The following is a 20,232-nucleotide window of genomic DNA, read 5'->3' as shown; positions in this document are numbered from 1 at the left end:
TTTTTCACCTGGTCAGTCAGTCTTGACTTTTGAGTACAGTGGTACCTCGTCATACGACCGCTCGTCATACAAAATTCTCGTCTTACGAGGGAAATTTCGATCGAATAATTGGCCCGTCATGCGATCAAAATTTCGTGATGCCACCAAGCCAGGTCTTTTTTGCATATCTTTCGTGTATAACAATATCTACGAGCACGGAACGATTAATTCAGACGAGTTTCTCATAGGACCAGGAAACGCACAACGCGCATGCGCGGGCAAAAAGAGGGCTTTCTGGGTAATGAAGTATACTCGTGCACACAACACCGACCAATAGGCAATGGCAACCTTTGTCAGAATAAAACTTCATTAGCCACAATCAATACGTGGGTAAGCTCAACTATTGTATTTGCTGTTATTCTTTCTAAGGAAAGAAGCTCCCGCGATCGTTCTTTAAAGACTATTTCTCGTTGGCAAGTGGTCGTGCGTTGTCCTATTGTGAGGACATTTGTATGCGACATTATCGAAATATATTTTGAAGGTTAGACAAAAACAAACAACTCTTGATGCGTTCGTTTTGAAGACTTGGGCGGAGCGGCCAGGTGGTGTCAACCCGTAGAACTACGTGAGGTCAAAAAGATTACAACAAATTTACAAATTTAGAATTTAGTTTTGTCTGAAGTTACATTAAACGTTGAGTGTCTGTATATAGTTATCCAAGTTAATTTAAATTTGTTTGTTCGTTTACGAGTGCATTGTTGCCGTGGATACCGCCCCCCCCCCCACGTGTATGTCGTTCCCCTCCCCTCCGCGAAATGCGTCTAATTTTACTTCTATTAAACACATTTTATTACTATCAAACCACTCGTTATTTATGGCGAATTATAAGAAATAAAACATTTTTTTCAATCCAATATCCTGTTTTTGGTGTTCTTTTCAGAGAGTTGGAACGAATTAATTTGTTTCCCATTCATTTCAATGGGAAACTTCCGCTCGAGTGATGAGAATCTTGTCATACGAGCTCAGTGCCGGAACGGATTAAGCTCGTATCTCGAGGTACCACTGTATTTTATGTCCATCTGTCCGCCGGCGCTTACCAAGAGGAATGTCAGCAGACATGCTGAGGGTGACCGTCTTGGAGAGCGGCGTGGCTTTGGTGAAAAAGTTCAAGTAATTGAGGGCGAAGATGAGCTGAACCGGCTCGTTCATCTCGATGGTCACCTGCAAACATTTGGCAAAGCGCTAAGCAACGCTAACAACAAAAAAGATGATTCTACGGTGGAATATGTGGCGGTCCATCTCACCGCCTCGTCCTCCTTGTCCACGTTGCTGGTCTGGGACAGCTTGACGTTCCCCGTGCCCAGCTCCCCGTTGGCGGAGAACTTGACGCCGTCCTTGGCGCAGGAGATCATGAGGGCGTCGCCGATCTGCGACAGGTCGCGGCAGATACGGGCGAACTCCCCGGAGGGCATCTTCACCACGCAGCTGTATTCCTGCTCCTGTTCCGCCAAGCCGAGCCAAAGGAGGTCAAGGTGACGTTCCCGCCCGTCCCGCCAAGCTCGGGAACGTCACGAGAACCTACCGGAATTCCCAGCTGCTCCACGTCCAGGTCCATCAACTTCATCTCGTAGTCCGACACTTTCTCCTGGTCTGAAAAAATGGAGCGGAGGATTAAAGAAAGGGGGACGGCGGACGGGCAATTCGCAGCCGGGCGGGACTCACTGGTGGTCTCGAACACCAGCGTCAGCGTGTCCGCATTGTCGGCGGCTCTGAGGGTGATGATATCTTCGTTTCCCGCGCACTTCAGTATTTTTGACATGCTGCAAAGAAAAGGGATGTCGCGTATGATTCCTTTTTTTCCTAAATTAGGGATTAAAACCAAAGGGCGAAAGAAACATTTAGTCTTCACAGCCGTTTTGTTCGTTTGTGACATCATTTTCTAGGCTTCGCTTTTGAGAAAATGTGACCAAGCTAAATCAAGTAACTTTGGCTTTTGACAAGTCACAATATGAATACTACATAATAATATGCTTGCTTTTTGCCAGTGGCTCGACTGGCAAAGTTATATCTTCGGCGTAACCCGTATGCATATTCGTAAGTGACGACAGAGTGACGTATATCCGTGAGCGACTGTTCCCGGGTTCCACAAGTATTCCCGCCAATTCTCGAATTGGCGCTCAAGTGACGTCACTGGACACTTGTTGTGCGAGCCGCTGTAGTTCTTATCCTTACGCCCAATAAAACTTTTCCAAGCGTTTTTTAACAATGGGAATGACCAAACAGTACATATAAACCCACTTTTTTTTGTTTCTAGGCTATTGTGTCACTGGGAGGGACGAGCCCGGGCAGGTCCGCCATGATGGCTCGGTTTCCCCATTCGCGCTATTTGTGAGCGAGTGCACAATGAGACTCCAAATTAAAGACAACATTGTAAGCCTTTCGTCACGCGGAACGTCAACAAAAGTTCGCAAACTTGAGCTCGGCTCACCTGCCCAAGTTGACTCCCATGGCGAGGTTTCTGTCGCAGCGGTACGAGTCGAAGCCGTCACTACGCAGGGTGAGTTGTACCAGGGAGACGTGAGACGAGTCCATGCTCTGGAGCGCGATGCCCGACGAGCTGACGTCCCAGCACGCCTCCGTAATCAGATCCTTCAGGGCATCGAGCACTTTCTTCAGGATGGATCCCTGCACCAGGCGAGCCTCGAACATGTTTCTTGTCGTTGGGGGAGCGCTAGTTGAAAAGTTCCAACCTGTCCGTGGTTTCTACCTCCGAGTAAGAGAAGGCCAAATTTGGAACAGGCCCTGGGATACAAAAAAAACAACAACCACAACAGGAGCGACGTAGACCTGTAGTACGAAGGAAGGCTTTGAGCTGCTCAACGCGCCACTGCTGTGTTATAGTGATTCCGTGTTCTGACGTCACTTCTGCTTTAGACCGCGCCTTTTCCGCCGGAGAAAAAGTCCCGGCGCGGCAGCCATTTTTGAAAGGTCGTCCCGCCGAATCCGCCTAGTTTAAGCCTATACAGTGGAAGTGACTATTTTTGGTCGTTTAAAAAAAAAAAACTACATTTAACCCATACATGCCACGGACACCTTATTTTGGGTCAGTGGGTTAGAAAGAATGAAAGGATGCAAGGACCTGTGACCCTGTCCATACGAATGAATGAATGCGTGTATATGTGTAATTATATATATATATATATATATATATATATATATATATATATATATATATATATATATATATATATATATATATATATATATATATATATATATGAATGAAATGGCGCCGGGTGGATGTACTATGTTATCAAAATACAAAATAGTCCCCCTTGTACTGTACACTACTTTGATAGAACTACAAAGACAACACTAATTTGGGTTATTTCCCTTGGGTCAGTGTTTTAGAATCAAGAGTAGCGACCGAAGTGACAAATAAATCATGACATTTATTGACAGTCCTGCCTTGAGTCAGATATTTGAACTGATTTTTCTCCCCGGCCGGCCTGGTTGTTCGCCACGTGAGGCCAGTCGACTTAATCGACCAGATGGGGCAGGAAGTAGTTGGCGGCCATGGCGAGGATGGGTGCTCCCGTAGGCACGCCGGGGAAGGGACCGCTGGAGCCCGCGATGTCCACGTGGGAGTACGGCAGAGGCGCCTCGGAATCCACTCCGTGCTGTGCGGAGGACCAAGGCCACGTGATTGGACGCGGAGGAGTTCGCCACTCCAGACAGAAACACGGCGGGGCGGGTACCTTGTGCAAGCCCGATGCCATGATGAGAAAGGCGGCCGGGGTCTGATGTCCGCGAGGGGTGGCCGAAGACGGCAGGTTGTTGCACTGAAGGATATCCTCGTACTCGGATTTGCCCCGGTGGAAGTCGTAGTCCTCCCTCCGGATGCTGGACACTTCAAACGGGTCGCCCAGGGCCTCGCCGGCTGCGTGACGTTCGTTTATTGTGGCGCACAAATAAAACATTTTAGCTTTGGAAATACAGTCCTTTGCTGCCTAATTGCCGTTGGAGATGCACAAAATAACCGTTCTTTTAAAAAAATCTCTTATTTCTATCATTTTGGGGGGAATCAACCCGTGAAAAGCACCTAGTGCGTGACTTTTTTTTTTTTCTCTCCCTCAAGTATGACTTCAATCTCCTACTATTGCACCAAGAGCACTTTTGTATTTTTGGTGGTGCGGATGGCTCCGCCCATTTTTGGTCTGGCCCGCTGCGCCCTCTTTCAATCTCACCTTTCTGCCACTTGGCCGCATTGCCTTGTTGACGGGCGGGTCCGTTATCCATGACGATCTGCAAAGACGGAAACCCTCAACCATCGACCATAGTAAGTCGTCGGCGGCGGCGGCGGCGGGGACGGACGCCGCCATCCCACAATACGACCCCTCACCGAGTAGTTGGGGCCCATGGCTCTGATGGCGTGGCCCGTCAGGGTGGCGATGGTAAACAAGTGCGGGCTGGTCTGGAACAGCGCCTGTCGGACGGAGGACAAAGCCCAACGCGCGTTGACGGCGGAAGGCAAAGGCTCCGCCCCCGCCCGGCCCAGGGTCGGCTCCGACCTTCTCTTTCATCTCGCACAGCAGGTCCACCATGACCATCCGCCCCTCGGCGTCCGTGTTGCCCACCCGGACTCGGCGGCCGGCGCGGGACAGCACCAGCTCGTCCGCCACGTAGCAGTCTAAAGAGCACAGGGAGGCTCTTTTGGCTTTGGCCGACAACGTTTAGAGAGTCGGGCGGCCGGCCGAACGGCACCTACCCGAACCAACGCTATTGCGCACCATGGCCATGGCGCCAAGGACCTTGAGGTTTTTGGGCTTCATCTTGGCCAAGATCTGAAAGGGCACGGGCAGATTGGAGAAGAGCCCCGATCGGACGCCCGCCCGCTTCGGCTCACCTGGAAGAAGCCCGCCACGGCGGCGGCGCCGCACTTGTCTCTGTGCATCCCCGCCATGAAGCCGCCGGCCTTGATGTCGGCGCCGCCGGTGTCGTAGGTGATGCCCTGCGAGGGGAGGGCGGGGAATTTGAGGCGGCGCTAAAACCGGACTTGACTTCATGTCCATCTAGCCCGCGGCTGATTGGCGGTGGAAAAGGGTTAGGGTTCCCGGCGCCGCCCTCACCTTGCCCACCAGCATGAGCGTCTTGCGGACGGGTCCCTCGCCGCAGTACTCCAACTTGACCACTCTGGCCTGGTGACGGGGTACGCCTGCGCCCAGAAGGGAGCGTCAAAGGGGGAGATCCGGGCCGGGCCGGTCGGACCGAGGCCACGCCTCACCGTTGGCGCAGCGGTTGACGGCGGCCAGGCAGGGGTACTCCCTCTCCAGAAGCTTGGCGTCGCTGATCACCTCCACCTAGATGGGAAGACGGGCGTATCCCGCCATCCGTTAATCCCCCGACCGACGAACCCGCCAGACCAACGGGAGGGAGGACGGAGGGGGCTACCTGCACGGCGCTGTTCTTAAAGAGTTCCACGACGTAATCGGCCGCGCGGGGGGCGGCCATCCGCTCGGGGTCGGAGCCGCCCACGTCGCGGCACGCCAGCCTGGGTGGGTGGAGCGAGGAGATGAGGAACCCGGGGAACCGAGGACCGAGAACGCTCGGAAACGCTCGCTACCTACCTCCCGCTTTCCAGAGCCCCGGCCAGATCCGCCAAGGTCTGGCCCTGGCTCTCCCGCGCCACCCACAGGCCCAGCACGCACACCTTGCGGTTGGACGACTTGATGTTGGCTTCCCTGACTTCCAGAGGCTGCCGGGCGACAAAATGCAATTGATGGCCTCTCCGGAACCGTCACGCCAGCGCCTTTTTTTAAAACTCCTCACCGTGTAGAGTGCGTGAAGAGCCCCCAGCGCGGCCACCAGCGGGCTGTTCTTGTAGTCCTTGTGCTGAGGGCACACCAGCAGGGGGCGCTGCATTCCAGTTTTTAAGGCCCTGAAACGATCCCCCCCTGGTCACGGAAGCCCACCTCAAAGCGATATGACCCCAACGCCGCCGGCTCACCTCTTGACGGCGTTGACGGCCGCGTCGCCGAAGCGCCGCACGTCGTCGTAGTCGCGGTTGACGGGGCCCGTGGCGGAAAACACCAGGCGGTTACCGGGGAGACCGGGGACCTTCAGGACCACCACCTCCTCGCCCAGGCCGCCGTCGACCTGTTTCAGAGGACATTTGGAAACGGGGACGGCGTCGGTTTGGGTTTTGTGGCATCCCACATTTAAAACTTTTTTTTTTTAAATCGAGACGGACAACTTACGGTGTTATAGTCCTGCAGCGGTGCTTTAAGACACTCGAGCTCAGAAGGCAAATCATCGTAACTCTGAGTCACCAAGACGACGCCGTCAAATCTACCAGTGCAAAAGTGCATCATCGACAAAATGTCCACCTCACCAGGACACGTGAAGCAAAAAAAAAAAGAGGAATCGCCACTTCTTCTACTACTCACTTCTGGTCCTTGAGGTCCGTTGTCCACTCGATGGGCTGCACACTACAGAAAATACAATTGAAAAAATGAGATTCAAAGACGGCAGGAAAATCCCACATAGGGCACTAAATACTATGAAAAAAAGAACATTAAAAAAAAAACCTTTAATACCATGTTATCGGGGGACCAAAACTGGAGTAAATATACTTGTATTTCATCCACTTTATTCATTGATGAAAAATATGACCATTATTCTGAAGAAAATAATTGAGAACTAGGCTTGACACACTTTGCGGCCTGTATATTAGCCAAAATATATTGTCCACGTACGTACGTCCCCTGCCCTAGAAATGGACTGTTGAAATCAGGACACGACCTTTAATACCTTCATTCTTATCTCTACCAATGAGATTGTCTTGGCGTGCACAAGATAAGTCAGCTAGCTTCAGAAAATGGACCCATTTGTTGCGCCGTAAGAAAACACAAAAAAAGCTAAAAAGCTAAGTCACGTTTACCAAAGTGAAAGCAAAACCGACGGAATACAAATTTTAGCATAAACTAAGATCACGATGGCAAGAGAACTTGTCTTTGAACTTCATTAATTGGGTAGGGCTTTAAATGGTTTAAACAAGTGCATCTAAGCCCTAAAATGTGTCTTATCTAACGGTCCTCGAGTGGCACAAATGAAACTTTGCGTTATCTTCTCACCTGGTGCACATGATGTCGGTCAGAGTACTCAGTCCGTCTCTTCCCCGCAGTCGTCGACTAGTCTTGCAGGAAAAGAAAGCCGAGCTGGTCGGCGACAATGATTGGGAGGCTGCCGGTCACATGATCAGGTGGGGCTTGTGGATCGTTGCCTTCCCGTGTCGTTCAAAACGTCGGAGGATCCATTTCTGTTAACAAATTGGTCTTAATAAAATAGACGACGTTCAACTTTGACAAAAACGTTCACGATCTTTAAATGTGAAGCTAAATATAAACCAAGTTTACGGTAAAAATTCCTTTTGTGACACTTTATTTACATGTACTAGAAAAATTCCGAGGTGAAAAAGATGACTTTGTTGTGCCTGACGGGACTTGTAGTGTTTGTTTCAATGACACCCCGAATATCCTTTACTAGTTTTTTATTTTATTTTTAATATATATAGTGTACATAAGTGTATACGAACGATAGGCTTATTATTTAGATTGAAAAGCAGCGGATTGATGAGGAACACGGTGGAAAAACGGAAAATTCAGTCAAAGAAGCTTAGCGGAAGTCGAGTTTAAGGAGCAGAAGTCGATCGAGCAGAGGTGAGTCGTCAGTGAATGAGTGCAATATTAACCTGGAGCAGTGCAAAGGACGCTGCACTTAAAATGCCTCTTTTGTAAATAATCTCCGAATTGATGTGCTCGACCTTCAGGTAGGCAATGGAACTATCGAGGCTACTTTGATGCATTTTTTTTAATAATACTGTCGTTTGAGCTGCATCGGCGCGCGACCGATGCTTGAGTTTGTTTACTAGTAGTTCTTTTGGTAAATAAGTGCACCACAATATATGTCTGTATCCAATGAGCTCGCTCCATTTGTCTTCCATCTGTTTTGTTTCTGTCCACTGAGTAACTAACACGTTAGCACTTGTCATGCAAATTCATTTAAATATGACATTTACACACAAAAAAACAGTTGCATCTTATTATTATCAGGTTATTACTGCCGGAGGCAAAACGAACACATTAGTTTCACGGTTCTGAGTTTTCATTACAAAATTAGTACCTCATTGGCTGTCACAAACATTGGACTGAGAGGGATGGCAGTGAGCAATCGTGGCTCGGTTTCGCCGATGGCGAGACGTCCGATCCATTTTGATTGGCGTCCGTCAATCATATCGCTTATCTGTCCATGATGAGTATGGAAATTTGAAGAAGCACACCTCCTACCTCTCATCTCTCCCGTCTCACTTCTTCCGTCACTCCACAGATGAGAGTCGCCGTGGGCTCCTATCGCCTCCTCCGTTCGCACTTTCCCGGACGGTTGTCCAACCTGCACAAACGGGGCATGCGGCTGGTGCAGTTCCACCCCCTGGACGGTGGGGGCGTCCGAGTGGGAGCGGAATTGGGCCCGGGCCTCGACGTGGTGGACCTCAAGGCCTGCGACACTTCCGTGCCCGGCACCGTGAAAGAGCTTCTGGAGATGGGAGACCAAGGTCTGGAACGGGCCCGCAGGTATATCGCCGAGCCGCCCACTTTTTGAAAGCAAGAGCGACCTTTCCTTGGACTCGAGTGACGGCGACCCGATCCTCGCCGCAGGGCCCTGTCGTCCGGCCGCCACGTGCTGAAGCGCTCCGATGTCAGGATCCTGTCTCCCGTTTTATCCCCGGAGAAGTTGGTGTGCGTGGGTCTCAACTACCGGGACCACTGCCTGGAACAAAATGCCCCCATCCCCAAGGAACCCATCATCTTCAACAAGTTCCCCAACGCCATCACGGGGCCCTTCCATGACATTGTTCTTCCTCCCGAGAGCCAAGTGAGTGTGGTGTCAGATGGCGCTCTCGTTTCGGCGTGGAAGGCGTTTGCCATTCCGCCATATATCACCATGTGACACGACACCATTCCCATGTACAGTGGTACCTCGACATACGATCGTAATCCGTTCCGAGACTGAGCTCGTATGACGAGATTCTTGTCACTCGAGCGGACGTTTTCCATTGAAATGAATGGAAAACAAATTAAATTGTTCCAGCCCTCTGAAAAAACACCAATAACAGGATATTGGATTGGGAAAAAATGTTTGATTTCTTCTAATTCGCCATCTATTAACAAAGTAACACATAACTAGTGGTTTTATAGTAATAAAATGTGTTTAATCTAACTAAAATTGGGCAGATTTCGCCGACGGGAGACAGAGACGTTTGGGGGCCTTTGGGTGGTGGGGTTCTTTTTTTTCCACGACAACGCACTCGTAAACGGAACAAACAAATTTAAATCAACTTGGATTAATATATACAGACACACTCAAACATACGTTTAATGTAACTTTACACAAAACTGAATTCTAATTTTGTTGTAATCTTTTGTTACCTTGGTTTTCCGGGTTGGCGCTTTGCCACGCCTCCACCCTCCCGTTCGCTATCGATGGACTGTTTGCTGTTGTACTATTCCCTTGAAAATATTCCCAAAATGATGCACACAAATGTCCTCATCATAGGATAACGCACGACCACTTGCCAACGAGAAATAGTCTTTAAAGAACGATCGCGGGAGCTTCTTTCCTTAGAAAGAATAACAGCAAATATAATAGTTGAGCTTACCCACGTATTGATTGTGGGTAATGAAGTTTTATTCTGACAAAGGTTGCCATTGCCTATCGGTCGGTGTTGTGTGCACGAGTGTACTTCATTACCCAGAAAGCCCTCTTTTTGCATGCGAATTGTGTAATACCGCAGAATCCTTTAAAAAAAAAGACCGCAACTGGTTTTCGGTCAGGGTTCAGGATGGATTCAAACAATATCCTAACTCCGTGTTTGATCTCGTTGAAAGGAGGTGGACTGGGAAGTGGAACTGGCTTTTGTGATTGGACGCAGGGGGAAGCACATCAAGGTAAGAGCGGCGACCGGTCGGTCTGGAGCGGAATCACTCACCATCTTGTGGCTTTCCAGGAAGAAGAAGCCCTCTCCTACGTGGCGGGCTTCACGGTCGCCAACGACGTCAGCGCTCGCGACTGGCAGATGAAACGCAACGGGAAGCAGTGGCTGCTGGGAAAGACCTTTGAAAGCTTTTGTCCCCTCGGCCCGGCCTTGGTGACCGCGGATGCCGTCGCAGGTCACTCGCGCGGGATGGATTTCAATTTGCTTCATTTTCATACTCCACTGCCGTTGTTGTTTGTCCAAACTTCTCCGACGGCCCCGCCCCCACGCCAAAAAATCCAAGGATGCGAAGGCCAAATTGAAATCCATCTACTTTGATTTTTGAAATAGATCAACCAAAAAAATTGGGCATGCTAACATGGACAGCCGTTAAGTGGGTGGCCTTCGGAGAAGCACAAGTTTGGACAGGCCAGAATTGGAAAAAAAAAATGCCATCACCTCCATCCATCCAGATCCGCACAAGTTGGGAATTCGCTGCCTGCTCAACGGAGAACTTGTCCAGAGCAGTAACACGGAGCAGATGATCTTCAGGACCCAAGCGCTCGTCTCCTGGGTTTCAAAGTAAGAGCCACCTGCTTCCTTCTATCAAACACGGCATTGAATGTACAATCCGAAAATCACCGCATAAGCCAGGGGTAGGGAACCTATGGCTCGGGAGCCATATGTGGCTCTTTCCATGGGTACATATGGCTCTCCACTAACCTGTGAGGTAAAATATGGAAATTATTGGTGAGAGAGCAGAGTCCCGAACGCACTAACAAGAGCGTCACTGCGGCGTCGACACTACCTGTACCCCGATTTTAATCATAATTTTGTTTTTTATGACTCTTCTGCATGCATGATATCATTGATACTGATTTTGTAAGCCACCACATAGCAATGCAGTCAAAATAAATCAGAGACTTTTTGTACGTTAAAAGTGATGAAATGACCAAAAAAATAAAAATTAACACTTTCTTATATTTTTACTTTTCAGTTCCGAGAATGGCTCTAAAGAAATAACATTAGAAAATATTAATTGTTTATGGCTCTCTCTGTCAAAAAGGTTCCCGACCCCTGACATAAGCTGTAGAGCAGGGGTCGGGAACCTTTTTGACAAAGAGAGCCACAAACAATTCATATTTTCCAATGTTATTCCTCGTGAGCCATACTACGAATTTGTAAGTCAAAATACATACATGTAAACAAGTGCCTTTTCATTTTTTATAGTAATTTCACCACTTTTAAAGTGGAAAAAAAAAGAATGTTTTTTAAAAGAATCGTATGCTGTTGCTAATCAATGAGGATGGATTCCAGAAGAGTCTACTGCAAAAAAAAGAAGATTAAAGTAGTTCTAGATGTGGTATCTCAGTTCGGTCACCAGCGATTTCCATATTTTAGCTCACAGGTTAGCAAAGAGTCAGATGCACCCATCCAAAGAGCCACATGTGGCTCCCGAGCCATAGGTTCCCTACCCCTGCTGTAGAGAGTCAAGCTGGTTTCATCATAATGCCGTTAAGTGCACAGAAGGCTCAGTGAGAGTGAAAGAAGCTTTAAATTCATGGCCAACATTTGTGCAAGATTTTTGTACGTGGTGCGTCTACTTAATAACTTTGCTTGCCTTTTGAGATTTGTGACATTGACTCCCGGAGACGTGTTCCTGACGGGCACCCCTCCCGGCGTGGGGGTGTTCAGAAAGCCGCCGCTCTTTCTCAAGGTGATTTTCCTCACTCCAATGGATGAAAAGATGCAGGCACCAAAGTGCCCACCTGACCAACTCATTTTGTGTCTTCCAGAAGGGAGACGTGGTGGAGTGCCAAATAGATCAGTTGGGCTCTATCGTCAATAAAGTGCTTTGAATGGAGATGTCGGCGCCTGCGGTCTTATTGGATTGGAAATGCCGGCTTTTCCGGGAACGCTCGCCTGGCGTCTTTACGCTGTCAATGAGCCCGGTCGATGTTTGCCAACACTGGAGGGCAGCAGAGCTTCACGCGGCGGCGGCGGCGGCTAGATGAAAAGCGCAACTGGTGGGGAAGGAAGGCCGGAGGATTTGAAATCAAGAGCCCAGATCCAGTCCATCTGAAATTGCCAGTTTAATAACCAAACGCAGGGAACGGTCAGCGTGGGCGTCGGCTAACGCGGGAAACGGCAAAGTAAAAGCTCACGGTAGAGGGAAAATTAAAAAAAAATAAAAAGAACCTGAACAAAAAAAACTAAAGCGCCCTCGTTACGGCGCGGCTGATTGCGGCAACCCGCTCTCCCGCGGCTTTATGCTAATGCTATTACGGGGCCAAAACTTGAAATCAATGTCTGCTAAGTGAAAAATCTCAAAGCAATTAACCCCAGGCAACTCTTGAAGGGAGAACAGCCTCAGCCTCCTTCAGTCCAATGCGCAAACAAACCCCCCAAAAAGTCCACGGCAATAAACGCCAATGTTTAACATTCAACATGGAGGTACGGCTGGATGAACTGCTGCAGCTTATTTCTGTTTTCTGGCACCTGGTACACAGGCGTGAGCCCCAGGAAAACTCCTCCCTCTTCCCGATGCTCCTTCATGAGGACCTGATGGGGAGGGAAGGGGGGGCGCCGAGTTAGACCCAAGCTTTGAGACGGGACCATTGCGTCTTACACTAGAGCCCGGAACAGCTTTTGCCATCAATCAGAACAATGGCGGCCATCGGCGCTACGACTCTGACCGAGTGTCGTGTCACTCACCCCCAGGTCCACGAACGTCCCGACGGCAGCGGCGGCGGCCTCCGGCGAGCAGCTCTCTAGGAAACGGAGCGTGTATCATACAAAAGAGCAGAGGCGATAATAAACCCCTAACCCAGACATGGGCAAACTACGGCCTGTTAATTTTTTTTTTTGGGCGCGCTCACCGTATTGCCGTTTGTTCTGTTCGGCCGTGTGGCGCAGATGCGAGCGCAGCTCCGTCACAAAGTCGGCTTCTGTCCAGGAAGAGATGGATTGATATCAAGAATTATTTTGGTTGTGTGGGCTCGGTCAACGTCGGATTTTGCCCCCGTTTGGAAAGTCTAGCGCCACGGCAAGAAAATGCAACCTGGCAGAGGCCAGGCCAGACGCTCCAGGAAGGCGGCGGTCCAGCAAAGCGTCCTCAGACGTCCGGCGAGCATGTTGCGGAGGAAGACCAGCATCTCGGGACACTGACTGGGATGGCTCATCTAGGAATGACAGAAAAGAAAAGGCAAGGAAGGAAGTAAGGAAGGTCGCCCCGCCTGATATTTACGTCAGTTATTGCCTAACGTTTCCCGTGTAAAAGGTCAGAGGTTGGAAAGAAGCCGTCGTACGTCACAGATTTTTCCCCAGATGGCGAAAAGGCCATCCGTGCGATTGAGAGAATTTCCATGAAAAATGGGGCTCTACTTCTGAAAAATACAAATGACTCAAGCACTTCTGGAACAAATTCATTCCGGAATTCGTGAATGGACGTACCAAAAAGAATGGAGGGCTGACTGAATGTTTGTTTGTTTGTTTTGCCAGGTGGCCCAATCCAATCCTACGATGAAGAATAAATGTCTGGCACCCAATGACGTCGACGAAATACAGACGCTCCCCTACTTACGAACGAGATAGGTTCCGAGCGATTGTTCATAAGTTGAATTTGTTCCTAAGTTGATTCAGTGCTATATTTTGTATTATAATTTATGTTTAAGGCCTATATAAGTATATTGAAGGTTTATATAAGTGCATTTGTATGTTTAAGGCTTGTATAAGTAACACGCATTGGTTTGTACTGAAAAAACATTAATAAAATGGAGAGAATACATACATTAGAGAGAGAGAGAGATTTACTAGAAAGTGGCCGAAAGAAGCTATCTAATGACGATTGCACAGTTTTTTTCTTTTTTCAGCATAAATGATCAGGCAGCACTGTATGGCATCATTCAATTGATTTGCAAACTTTGTGCAACGTTCAAGATTTGGGTCCTGCTGCTCCATCTTTATGTTTAGAAATGGTACTGACGGTCGAACGATTCAAGTTGTATTCGCGTGCAACACTCACCACTTTCTGGCGCGCATCAAGCTTCGTTATTATTGCCACTCATTTCAAATGAAATGGCTTGCCTCTTCCTTGCACCTCCCTCAATAGAAGCCTTTCGCTTTTCACCAACCATATTGAATAATGGCTGCACGAGATATTTCATGATAAAAATGAAAAAGGTTCTTTGCGCACTGGAGACACGTTCACGCACTTCCGCATTGCAACGAACTGGGCAGAAGAAGGTAGATGCTAGGTGAGCTGAGCGCTCACAGCGCCAGGCGTCGGTCGGTATTAGCGGCGGAAAGAAGCACTACTCGGAAAAAGGCGCGCAATACAAAATCCAACTTACCAACATTTTTCGACATAAACGCAATTTGCAGACATGTTCGTAAGTCGAATGTTCGTAAGTAGGGGAGTGTTGGAGCGTCTGTATGGCAATATGACTAGATAAGACAGACAGTCAGAACAGAGCGTCCCAAGTGTACCGACCAGGAGAAAAAAAAAAAAGAAGCCTTTTCATATTTGAATGGCGCATGAAAGATTAAAAGGGCTATCTTTTGAACGTAAGCAGCTCCCGTTTGTCTCGCTAAATGAAGCGCCGGCGCAGAGGAACAACGCTGAATGAAATTTCCCCAATAAAGTGATCTCATCTCATCTAAATAATAGTTTTGAAGCGTGCGCCGCCTTGAAAATCTTCTCTCAGCCCAAACTTGGCGCTCTTTTTCTCTCTCTCTCTCTGTCAGTCTCTTTCAAAGCTTTGGGTCCAAAATATTTAGAGGCAAAAATCATCTCACCAGGCTAGATTTCAATAATAGATGAAGCGCGGTATTGTGACGACGCGCCGGCGGGCGTCCGTTGCGCTTTGATCTTGTTGGTTTTTCCCAGCAAACGTTCTGCTCCCCGAGGGAGTCGAGCGCGAGATGCATGCCCCCCCCCCCGCCGCCGCCGCCGCCATCCACACGTCCTCCGCTACTGTTATTAAAGCCGACAGGCATTTGGCTAATTGCTATTCCAGTCACGCGCCCATGGCCGCTTTTGCTACGGAGATGCCGTGAGTCATTGGTGGCGAGCCTCCTCAAGTTGTACGGCGGGCGGCCCGTTACCGTCCCCGTTTACGTTCCCGTCCCCGCGAGGTTTCGTTAACTGGGTCGATGTCCCACTGGCGCTCAAAACCTCCCTAGCGCGTCGGTGGGCTACCTTGTAGAAACGCGAAGCCTCCTCGTCGGAATCGCTGGAATCCGGCTGGTCCGTGTCGGTCCAGGTCGGCGCGCTCTTTCTTCTCCAGGTGTTGCCGATGGGAATTTCCCTCTCGCCCTCGGAAGAAAGACAACGCATACCTGTCAACCTCTGCCGATAACTGCCCTTATAAATGATTATGATTCCCCTTACAAAGCCCCCAAAAACCTTACAAACACCGTACGAGTCGTACAGTGTTTGTAAGGTTTTTGGGGGGTTTGTAAGGGATTGAATCATAATCATTTGTAAGGGCAGTTATCGGCAGAGGTTGACAGGTATGACAACGGGAGAGAAGGTCAAGAAGCTAAAGTCTGTTCCAGGAAAGCTCTTGTCTTTTGTTGCCACCACTGTTTAACAGTCACATTTCAATACATTTGAAATTCAAACGGCATTATTTTCTATGGCAAAAGCTCCGAAGTTGGGATGGAACTGGATTACCGTCATTTCCGGACTATAAGTGGCGCTTTTTAATCGTTTGGCTGTGACGAATACTCAAGTGCGTCCTCCATGTTTTTTTTCCCCCTCTCTCTCTGACCTGTTTCTTTTTTAGACTATCGCTATCTGAAAACCTGTTCTGTTAATATAATCGGACATAGGCCCTGTCGTCATCATCAACAACAAAAGCCTACTTGTCATCACACCCAGAAACTGCACATGACGAAATTGGTAGTGCTTCTCCATAAGGTGCGTTTACTCGGCAAAAGACCTAAATAAGTGATAGTTACGAATCTTGTGCAATTCTTACTTGAACATAGATTTGTTCATGGTTTCTGATCAAATGATTAAAAAAATGCAACTTGAACAGGTGTATTATGTGTATATTTTCCCTCTTCATGGCGCGGAGTGACTTGTAGATGTAAAAATGTGCAATGTTTCAGCATCCATTCACGGCACGATGAAAAACCGAAAAACACGTCTTACTTCTTCCGCGATCAAGACGCCACATCGCACCAGGCTTTCCACGGCATCCAACGCGAAACTTTGAGGAGAATGACAGGGCTGGGGGAAAAAAAAACGTGAATAAATGAGGGAAGAAGGTGAGAGAAGCAAACATCTCATCAAGCCCAAAAAGACCAGCAGAGGAAGACAGGTGAGGAAAAAAAGCGGAGACGGCGAGGCGGAGCTGCCCGAAAGCAGATCAGAGAAGAAGAGTCGGCCATCGGGACGCCGACGGCGGCACGCCAGCCAGCGAACGCCAAGGATTTTTTGCAAAACATTTTTTTTCCTTTTCCCCCCACCGAGGCAAAGGCGGAGCCACGTCGCTGGCGGCGGAATGGAAAAAGAAAAAAAGCTGAAATGAAAGGTGGGCCGACAGAGAAAAGAGGAACGTACGCACCCCCGGAGGCCTTCAAGTCGGCGTGACGGACAGCGTGCACGTCACCGGACGGCGGCGGCGGCTGGCCGTCGGCAACGCCGACGGCGACTCACCGGCCGGAAGCCCGCGGGCAGGAGATGGCAGAGGCGGAGGGCTCTTTGGGTCAGCTCCGACGGGGAGAGCGCCACGTCAAACTCCGCCCGACCTCCGACCCTGTCCGGCGCCTGGGTTCTCGCCCGGCCGGCGACGTCATACAGTGCGGATGAGACGGCGCACGCTGGGGGGAGGGAAAGAAAATGGCTTCTATTGGCAAACGGCGGGGACAAAAAGGTCAGACAGGTCACTTGTAACACAATGTAGACGTTCACAGAGGACGGACGGACGGACGGACGGACGGACGGACGGACGGACGGACGGATAAGGTGGCTTCAATTCACGCAACGCTAGGTCTGTTGGCTCGCTTAACTTCAGGCCTGAAAGACGTCCCCCTTTGTATGGCGGCAGCATCACAGGACTGTTTTATTTGAACATGCACAACGGGCTGGCATCAGGCTCTTTGCCGGTGTTGGGTTTATTCTGGGATGTTTCTATATGTTTTGAAAGCATTTTTAATAGGTAATAAAGCTATAAATTAATTTATACTTTATGTTGGACCAAACAAGAGGACACTTTCCCCCACAGCTGCTTTCGAGGCCAGTTCATTGTTTTCAGGACTATTGACGGCAACAAACACCTTGTTCCAGGCCAAGGATGCTGATCTACGAAGGACTCATAAATTGCTTTGACTGGGACGCCGGCAGTTTACCTTATAAAGAATTTTTTATGCTTATACTGCAAATTCTTATGCAGGTGTTTTGGTTTCGATCTAATATGAGCAGTTGTTTTTTGACCTTAAGGGTGTTATTCGGTTAGCTTATGCAATTGTTTTGAATCAGATGACATGAAATGTTTTCAGTATGTCGCGACTAAATAGAGAGAAGAGTATCCTGCTCGTCAGCAATACTTTTGAACAAAGCCGCGTTATGAGTGATTTCTCCTTGCAAGTTGTAATCAGTGTATGCTAACGATGTCTTCCTGTTTAATTAAATATTACAAATAATGATTAAATGGTATTAATCATTATTCCATCAGCCGGCAACAACTTTTTACGTGTATCCGAAAGCCTCGCCAACGGATGCGTTGAGCTCGGACACTTCAAACATGTGCTGCCATGATATGCTTTAATTCCACTTTCATTTCCGTGGTCTTTTTTTGTTTCTGTTTTGCCGGGACGAGAAGATCCAGCTTTCTTCTTTTGGCGAAAGAAGCAAAGATCCTCCCACCCCGGAGCACAAACAGAACAAAAGCACCAGACACTCGCTGAGCAAATATACTCGGTATAATATCGCAAAAATATTGCAGATCTTTGCCCATTGGAACAACAAGAGAAAGCGCTGATTATTTGCTCAGTCTACAGTGGAGCGAGGGATTTACGGCCCAGCGTCTCTCTTCGGGCGCCACAATGGGAGCTTTTAATGAGTTCTGACGCACGACCCAGACCAGAAGAAGCTTTGCCGTGTTGTTGAAAAGGAGGCTCCGCGACAGGGAACGAGCGAAAAAGGACGCCAGACTCATAAAGGAAGGCATTAGCTGTCGCCGTGCGGCCGCAGAGAGGAGCTCGACTCTCCACGAGAACTTGAAAGAAGGAAAGCCAGAGCAATACAAGTGTTCGGGAGGAGGGCGAGCGGATTAAAAGCTCCAGCAGATGGCCACGCTGTGCGGACCGAGATGGCGAGCCACGCAACCCCGCCATCTTGGCTCCAATTGTGGGCAGCCAAGTTGGAAGCAGGTAACTAAAGAAGAGGCTGAAAGAACAGCTGGCCATGAAAAGGGGGAAAAAAAACACGCTATCTCGAGTCTAAACGAGAGACGGCTTTCTTCCAGCTCGCCTTCCCAATTTCCTCCCAACAAAAAAAACGGGCAGGCCAATTCATCCGCCGGTCTTTCTCGTATTTCTTGGCGGGAGAGACGAGGACGGCGAATGAATGAACGAGGATGGCGGAGGGTCACAATTCTAGGCGCCGCTTTATATTTGACATTTAAAGTGCGCCCGCCTGCCTGCCTGCCTGCCTGCCTCGCTGAGCTTCTGAATTCCAGCGCAAAATCGCAGGAGGTGGTGAGGCCACGCCTCTTTATTATTTCATTCAGCAAAAAGATTGAAATCTTTTTAAATGGCCACCGGAGATGCACTTTAAAGTGTCTCATTTCCCTCCGTTGATGCTGCAAGTGGCTTGATATAAATATTCTTCAGGGGGCATAAAAAATAGATTATGATGATGATGATAATCCAACTTGATTTGGTTCAATTTTGCATTTTCATCCCTGGGCACGGCGCCAAAGCCGATCCAGGGACTCTGGGTTAGAAATATAAATGTACAGACACTCCCCTACTTACGAACATTCGAGTTACGAACAACGGTACATACGAACATGTCTGCAAATTGCGTTTATGTCGAAAAATGTTCGTAAGTTCCATTTTGTATTGCGCGCCTTTTTCCCTGAGTAGTGCTTCTTTCCGCCGCTAATACCGACGGCTGGCGCTGTGAGAGCTCAGCTCACCCAGCAACCACCTTCCTCTGCCCAGTTCGTTGCAATGCGGAAGTGCGTCAACGTATCTCCAGTGCGCAAAGAACCTTTTTCATTTGTATCATTCAATATCTCGTGCATCCATTATTGAATATGGTTGGTGAAAAGCGAAAGGCTTCTATTGAGGGAGGTGCAAGGAAGAGGCAAGCCATTTCATATGAAATGAGTGACAATAATAACGAAGCTTGATGCGCGTTGCACGGGAATACAACTTGAATCGTTCGACCGTCAGTACCATTTCTAAACATAAAGATCGAGCAGCAGGACCCAAATATTGAACATTGCACAAAGTTTGCAAATCAATTGAATGATGCCGCCATACAGTGCTACCGCATCATTTATGATGAAAAAAAGAAAACTGCAATCGTCATTAGATAGCTTATTTCGGCCACTTTCTAGTAAATCTCTCTCTCTCTCTAATGTATGTATACAGTACTGTATGTATTCTCTCCATGTTATTAAATGTTTTTTTCAGTACAAACCAATGCGTGTTACTTATACAAGCCTTAAACATACAAATGCACTTATATAAACCTTCAATATACTTATATAGGCCTTAAACATAAATGATAATACAAAATATAGCACTGAGCAACTTACGAACAAATTCAACTTATGAACAATCGCTCGGAACCTAACTCGTTCGTAAGTAGGGGAGCGTCTGTATGGATGAACTTGCGCTAACAAAGGCCGTTAACCAAAAAGCTGATGGGTGGCCTTCTGCTCAGAAGTTTTCAAAATATCACATTTCAAAAGGACGACACGCAACTCTTGCCTCCCACGGCGGAGACGCCGAGCGACTCCAAGGCGCCGTGGGAGCCAAAAACCACGGCGCGTACGAGCGTGCGGAATGACTCACCGCCGACCGCTTCCAAAATAAAAGCGCGGGTGACCATCTGGGCCCGCAGCTCCAGCTCAAGTGTGGCGTCCGGCGTCGGACGGGCCAAAATCAAGGGGTCTCGCCTGGGGAAAAAAAAAAAAGACAAGGCGCAGAAAAGATAAGCTTCTCGGTCCCGTTGGCGCGCTTTGGCTTTACGAAGAAAC

General features: G+C 48.6%; 4 protein-coding genes across 7 annotated transcripts in view; 1 reads left to right on the top strand and 3 right to left on the bottom strand.

Annotated features, from left to right (window-relative positions):
• Window positions 1-2,892, bottom strand: part of pcna (proliferating cell nuclear antigen) — a 3,194-nt gene extending 302 nt beyond the window's left edge. The window contains exons 1-5 of the mRNA XM_077600631.1: window positions 2,468-2,892; window positions 1,702-1,799; window positions 1,562-1,629; window positions 1,284-1,478; window positions 1,077-1,200 (exon numbers count right to left, since the gene is read on the bottom strand). Coding sequence (XP_077456757.1) covers window positions 1,077-1,200; window positions 1,284-1,478; window positions 1,562-1,629; window positions 1,702-1,799; window positions 2,468-2,688 — 706 coding nt within the window. The 5' untranslated portion in view covers window positions 2,689-2,892. The remainder of the gene's footprint in view (window positions 1-1,076; window positions 1,201-1,283; window positions 1,479-1,561; window positions 1,630-1,701; window positions 1,800-2,467) is intronic.
• Window positions 2,893-3,411: 519 nt separating this feature from the next.
• On the bottom strand, window positions 3,412-7,279 carry LOC144074153 (putative aminopeptidase W07G4.4). Its single transcript, XM_077600377.1, has 16 exons — window positions 7,113-7,279; window positions 6,426-6,467; window positions 6,237-6,327; window positions 5,987-6,135; window positions 5,809-5,917; window positions 5,607-5,734; window positions 5,431-5,530; window positions 5,264-5,339; window positions 5,109-5,194; window positions 4,886-4,990; window positions 4,748-4,823; window positions 4,551-4,669; window positions 4,382-4,465; window positions 4,227-4,284; window positions 3,738-3,919; window positions 3,412-3,659 (listed from the first exon to the last, which is right to left on the bottom strand). The coding sequence occupies exons 1-16, from the start codon at window positions 7,121-7,123 to the stop codon at window positions 3,519-3,521; spliced, it is 1,557 nt and encodes a 518-aa protein (XP_077456503.1). The 5' UTR covers window positions 7,124-7,279; the 3' UTR covers window positions 3,412-3,518.
• Window positions 7,280-7,503: 224 nt separating this feature from the next.
• On the top strand, window positions 7,504-11,873 carry fahd2a (fumarylacetoacetate hydrolase domain containing 2A). The gene is made up of 8 exons (XM_077600371.1): window positions 7,504-7,807; window positions 8,365-8,609; window positions 8,694-8,910; window positions 9,924-9,983; window positions 10,043-10,205; window positions 10,483-10,591; window positions 11,639-11,726; window positions 11,806-11,873. Exons 2-8 carry the CDS (start codon window positions 8,365-8,367, stop codon window positions 11,866-11,868), a joined length of 945 nt encoding a protein of 314 aa, XP_077456497.1. The 5' UTR covers window positions 7,504-7,807; the 3' UTR covers window positions 11,869-11,873.
• Window positions 11,874-12,078: 205 nt separating this feature from the next.
• gpat2 (glycerol-3-phosphate acyltransferase 2, mitochondrial) overlaps window positions 12,079-20,232 on the bottom strand; it is a 48,933-nt gene continuing 40,779 nt past the window's right edge. For all 4 annotated transcript variants that reach the window (XM_077600368.1, XM_077600367.1, XM_077600369.1 and 1 more), the window contains 8 exons: window positions 20,048-20,151; window positions 16,677-16,840; window positions 16,170-16,247; window positions 15,210-15,326; window positions 13,071-13,191; window positions 12,889-12,957; window positions 12,725-12,780; window positions 12,079-12,571 (listed from right to left, as the gene is read on the bottom strand). In XM_077600368.1, coding sequence (XP_077456494.1) covers window positions 12,446-12,571; window positions 12,725-12,780; window positions 12,889-12,957; window positions 13,071-13,191; window positions 15,210-15,326; window positions 16,170-16,247; window positions 16,677-16,840; window positions 20,048-20,151 — 835 coding nt within the window. In that variant the 3' untranslated portion in view covers window positions 12,079-12,445. The remainder of the gene's footprint in view (window positions 12,572-12,724; window positions 12,781-12,888; window positions 12,958-13,070; window positions 13,192-15,209; window positions 15,327-16,169; window positions 16,248-16,676; window positions 16,841-20,047; window positions 20,152-20,232) is intronic.

The sequence above is a fragment of the Stigmatopora argus genome, chromosome 5, assembly GCF_051989625.1.
Source record: "Stigmatopora argus isolate UIUO_Sarg chromosome 5, RoL_Sarg_1.0, whole genome shotgun sequence".
NCBI classification, from domain to species: Eukaryota; Metazoa; Chordata; class Actinopteri; order Syngnathiformes; family Syngnathidae; genus Stigmatopora; species Stigmatopora argus.
The sequence above is the reverse complement of the archived record's forward strand: the minus strand, read 5'-3'. Positions and strand labels throughout refer to the sequence as shown.